This window comes from Gavialis gangeticus, unplaced genomic scaffold (assembly GCF_001723915.1).
Source record: "Gavialis gangeticus isolate Ggan-Ray unplaced genomic scaffold, GavGan_comp1, whole genome shotgun sequence".
Lineage (NCBI taxonomy): Eukaryota > Metazoa > Chordata > Crocodylia > Gavialidae > Gavialis > Gavialis gangeticus.
Genome location: NW_017728983.1, coordinates 148,984 through 154,310, shown reverse-complemented (window position 1 = coordinate 154,310; position 5,327 = coordinate 148,984). Strand labels below are relative to the sequence as shown.

General features: G+C 54.5%; 1 protein-coding gene across 1 annotated transcript in view; it reads left to right on the top strand.

Moving 5' to 3' along the window:
• Positions 1 to 5,327, top strand: part of ETV5 (ETS variant 5) — a 34,872-nt gene that overhangs the window by 27,109 nt on the left and 2,436 nt on the right. The window contains exons 11-12 of the mRNA XM_019512633.1: positions 108 to 277; positions 4,298 to 4,399. Coding sequence (XP_019368178.1) covers positions 108 to 277; positions 4,298 to 4,399 — 272 coding nt within the window. The remainder of the gene's footprint in view (positions 1 to 107; positions 278 to 4,297; positions 4,400 to 5,327) is intronic.

Genomic DNA, 5,327 nt, shown 5'->3' with positions numbered 1-5,327 from the left:
TCCAGTGGTGGCAGGCCACCAGGGTTTAGAGGGGCTAGAGCCGGGGTGGCCTGGCTGAGTACAGCACTGGAGGCATGTGACCTAACAAACTGTCTTGACCTGTGCAGGCAAAGTGAAGCAGGAGCCCACCATCTATCGGGAGGGGCCCCCGTACCAGAGACGAGGGTCTCTGCAGCTCTGGCAGTTCCTGGTCACACTCCTAGATGACCCAGCCAATGCCCACTTCATCGCCTGGACGGGCAGGGGCATGGAGTTCAAGCTGATTGAGCCTGAAGAGGTACAGACCTAATGGCAGGACTCCCCAGCACTGCCTGCTTTTGCAAGCGCTGCTTAGTTTCTTGCTGTATCGTGAAGGCCTTGGTTTCCAGGCAGCCTCGCCTCCCTTCAGTGGTCAGGGTGCCACAGGCGGGGAGCAGCCAAAGGCCTTGTCCGGGGTTGAGTCTGGGTGGGTAAACCCTTGACTGGAAATAACCCTCTGGATCTTGCCTTCTCCTGTATGACTGGCTGCTTACCTGTAACTGAGCAGAAGTAAATCTCCCCGGTGGAAGATGCTGAGTTTGGCTGGGCTAGTTGTCGAGGTCAAGGGGCGTGGGACCACTGTGAGGTGCAGAAGCAGTATGTGGCTGCCTCGCTACATGTCTGTGTAGTCAGTCACATGTCAGTGCCTGGGGCCCAGCAGCAGCCCAGGTAGTGTCATACATCACCACAGCTGGAGAAGTTGTGAGAGAAGTTGAATTGGGTGAGGCTGGCAGCAAGGCCTGCTTCACACTGGCAGACTAGGGGGGGATGGGAAGCTGCATTTCTGCCATTGAGGCAGCCTGGCAGGCCTGTGGGGTGAGATTGATGGTTGGGTTTGGCCCTTGGGCAGCATCGTCCAGCAGTGAAATGGTTCATTGTGACCTTTCAGCAGTCCCTAGTGGGTTTGAGTCACCCCTGAGTTGAGTGAGGTGAAGAGTAGGCCCAAGAGTGCCAGCTGACGTGGGCCGGTGCTGCTGCCACGTGGTGGTATATAACAGGAGCGGCATGAAGGCCTCACTCCAACAGCCAGGGCTACAGTAGTTTTCTGAAGGGATCTCAGCAGTTGCCAGGACAGGTTGCACCACCACAGCTGCCAGAGGCAGTGAGAGGGTGGCACTGGTGTGTCCTGCCAGCCTTCGTGCCCTGAAGTCAGTAGAGTCTGTCTGCCAGATGAGGTGGTTTTAAAGGTGAAAAGCTAGTGCTCAGTCTTCACTGAAGCAGCTGGAGTAGTTGCGTTCTGCCTTCCTGAGTGACGCACACGCATGCACTGGTTCTACTCTTCTCGGCAACGTGGTGAGGAGGATGCCCGCTCCTCCTTCCCCCCACAAAGCCCCTGGGCAGTGTCAAATTACAGTTTTCCTACCTGCAATGCAGGCTGTGTGCCCCAGGCTGGGAGATGCTCTTTGCCTTTGTAAGAGAGCAGTCTCTTGTGGAAGCCGCTCCTCTGCGGCCTGTATGGATTCATCCTGGTTTGCAGCCAGGGCTCTTCGTTGCTTTGCCACAGCTGCCTTGGGGCTGTAGCACTGGCCCAGTGACTGCAGGGAAGCCCGGCTGTGGGCCCTGTGTGACAGCTATGCATCAAACCTTCTCCCATCAATCCTTCTCAGCAGGGCCACGCACTAAGCCTAAAGCCCAGCCTCTGGGCCATCTGCTTACAGTCCCAGCCTGTCCTTGGGGAGCCCTTTGGGCCTTGCCGTGCTATCTCCCAAACAGCGCAGAAATGTCCCTGCATAACTTGGAGCATGGTTCCATGTCTCTAGCATGCAGTCTTTCTCTGCTGCTCGTAGCTGCCTTCTGTTAACAGGCAGAAGCTGGTCAGATGCATCACTGTCAGCCCACATCCACGAGGAGCCTCCTCTGTTAGTTTCCACTGTGGTTTGGGCTGTGTCCCAGGATTGCCACGGAGGTACTGGGTTTCATAACTGACCCTCTGCAGTACTCGTAAGGGGTGTCACGGCGAGCTTGTAGGGTGACGCAGAGGAAGAAGCCGTTTGAGGAGTAATTGAAACCAGCTGCAGAGCGGAGTGGTGCATGGTGGGTAATTATCCATAATATCTATTACGCCGTGCATGGAAATTGTGGTTTTTCAAACGGCTTTTTTGGCCAGCTCCCTAATCAAATGTCTTTTGATAGTCCTCCAGTTTAGCAGTCTCTGAATTATGACAGGCTGCACTTTCATCTGGAAATGCTTTCGCTGTGAATCTGCATTTGTTGCCTTTTGAGAGGAATGGATTCGGGGAGGGGGGAGGAATGCATGTGGCCGAGCTGGGCTGAAGGAGGAGGGCTGGTCCTTGGGATGTGGTTGCTGAGGGAGGAGGAGAGATGACTGCCTCCTCACCCTGGATTCCTGACATCTCCCCAGGGCATGGGGAGGTGTGGTAGGGAAGGCAAGCCTCTCTGCTCTCTAGGTGCTTGGAGCAGGCCCTTGAGCCCTGCTGGTCCCCCAAAGTGAGCACCTGGCCAGCAGCAAGCGTGTGTCCAGGACCCATCAGTATGTACTGTCACACAGAAGAGGCAAAGGAGCTCTTCTGGGGCCTCCTGTGTCAGTGAAGCCCCTGTGCCCAGAGCTGATTGTGTAACCATAGCTACAGGGCTGCCATGTGTAATGCACCGGCTCGTCCTTGCACGGATAAGCGGTGATGGAGAGCGTGCGACAGCATTGCAGCATGCCCTAGAACACGCTTCTGTTGCAGACCCACTCACAGAACCAGGCTGAGGGGTTTGGTGCTCCTTGGGCAGCATGTGTTGTCATGGCTGTAGCTAGATGGGGCAAGCAGGGGGCAATGGCTGTAGCTTCCTCTTCTGTCACTTGCGCCTGAATCTTTGCTGTCAAGATGTCATGGAAGAAGTCAGTCTGCCACAGGGGTGACGCATAAGGGGGGTACATGTGGGTGCATGTGCACGCCCTGAGTGTGGCGGTGCACCCCCTAGTAAAAGGCTATGCCAACACTGTCAGCAGCGCCTGCAGGTGGTCGCCACTCACCACCCTACTGGTGTTGGCGCTTGTGGGTGGTCGCCGACCCCTGGTTGGTGCTCATGTCGCCCCCCTGCAGCTGCCGACAGTGCCAGTGGCATCTGCAGGAGCTCCGTGCTTACTGCTGCTGCGCTTCCGCCACCGCCAGTGCAGGTCCGGCCACCAGGGGCACACGCCATTCATGACCTGCCATATGCTACTGCAGTCCATTAGATTAGCCTGGTGCGTGGGCAGCAAGAGATGGTTTCCCCATCTTGTGCGGGTGAGGATGGGAGGAGCCGGTAGAAGGCTGGACCCATTTTCCTGTTAAACCTTTGCGTGGCTACAGGGTGCCCGTGGTGGGGTTTGGATATGGCAGAAGGGACCATGCTAGATGCACACTTCTCACTGGTTTATTCTATGGCTGACATTGGCAGGTAAAAGCAGGCTTTCCACCTGGAGCACCCTGGGAGAGCTGAGCTGCCCCACTGTCTGCTGTGTTCCCTGGACAGCTCTAAAACTGCATGTGTGGCTCTGATGGCTGCCCTGGGCCTCTGACATTTCTCCACCGTCATAATGCCTCTGGTGGCCAGAGCTTGGCTTCAAGCACTTAGTGCTAAGCAATCCCATCAATCTCCCTCTGAGTGGGTAATGGCGCTGCATGGCTTATTGCTGGTGCCAAAGGTCCCCTGGGAAGCGGTGGATTGGCTGGCAGCAGGCTTATGTCTTTGGATTCCTGCTCCCGATGGGAACTGAAATTGAGTCAAGCTTTTCCGGCTGCTGCGGGAAGCTGTTAGAAATAAGTTGGTGTGCTTGCAGCTCAGGAGCAACTTGCAAGTGGTGGGGGGCGGAGGGGGTGCTCATCTAAGGTTTCAGAGCTGACCACTCTAATGATTCTTTATTGACTGCAGCAGAAACCACAGGGCTAATGGCTGTTGATTTGGTCAGCCACTTGTAGGTAGTATGAAAACTACTTCTCAGGCAGGGGCGAGAGGGGGCTGGTTAACAGCATCCTGAGCCTTTTGCCTCTTGGTCACAAGGTCGCTATGGTTTCCTTGTGCTGTAATGTAAGGGCAGTTTGTTTGTGGGCCTAGTCCCGCTTCCCATAGCCGTGGCCCTTGGAGAGCACTGGAGAGGTGAGAGCAGGCAGTGGATGCGTGCAGCATTTAGGTGGGCTAGCAACCTGTTTCTGGTGCCTGGGTTGGTGCCTGTCGAGGGGTGCTGACCTCCCAGGTCTTTGGGACGTCACCCTCTCAGTACTGTCTGACTTCTGCACAGCCTTTGGAGCTACTGCTGGGTCTTCACTGCCATCTCCTCTCCTTCCAGGTCGCTCGCCGCTGGGGAATCCAGAAGAACCGACCCGCCATGAACTATGACAAGCTCAGCCGTTCCCTGCGCTACTACTACGAAAAGGGGATCATGCAGAAGGCAAGTGGCAAGTGGCTCGTTGCTTCCTATCCAGAGAAGGCCTGATGCTTGGGGTTGAAGTGGAGCCTTCCTGTGGGTGGGGAGTTGGGGTGCTCCCAGCACTCGCAGATCATGTTTTGGTTCAAATTCAGGGGAGGCCTCCTTACTTGTGACTGGCAGTAAAACTGTGCAGGAGCAAGGGTTGGCTCCCCAGGCTGTGAGAAGAGAAACCTGGAAGAGGGGAGTGATTCAGCCAGGAGGAAGTAGGAAGTTGCTGCTGCCTTAGGAGCACTGAATCCCCAGACAGAGGGGCTGTTGCCAGAAGGAGGCATGGCTTCCATTTTACCTTCTCACACAGGCTGTAGGCACAGCAGTGTCGAGATGGAGATCCCAGGTGACCAAGACCCACTGCCCATACGAGTTTGATGGAGGGCTCAGTGTGGTTAGGAGCACAACTTTTTGTACAGGATTCAGTGTGGCTGCTTTGACCCTGAAGGTGGGGCCTGAAGCTGCCCTGGTATAAGCACGGTCTTCTCGGTGTTGTGTAGTTTCTGTTTCGCTAGTCTAGCAGACATCTGAAAGGGGCATGATATTGTGGAGATCAACCCTAACTTTTTATTCCTGCTTGTCTCAGCTGCAAGTATCCATGGAGACTGCTCTAGTAAATTGTACAATGAAACACTTCTGAACTTAAGAGTGTGTTTATCCAGATGATTAATCCTCAAGAGACCACTTTTTTTTATAATGCCATTTTCTCTAGTTTTCATAGTATTCTTACTACTTGAAATGAGTTCAAGGTAATGAAGCTTAGCTTTAATGAAAACCTGATCCACTGAGTACAAAGAACATGTTTTGAGTTGCATGTAGTGTGTAGCTGATTTGTCGAGGTTTTTATAACATTCCAGAATCATGGGGTGGAGCTATCACTAATGACAAGTAAATATATGCC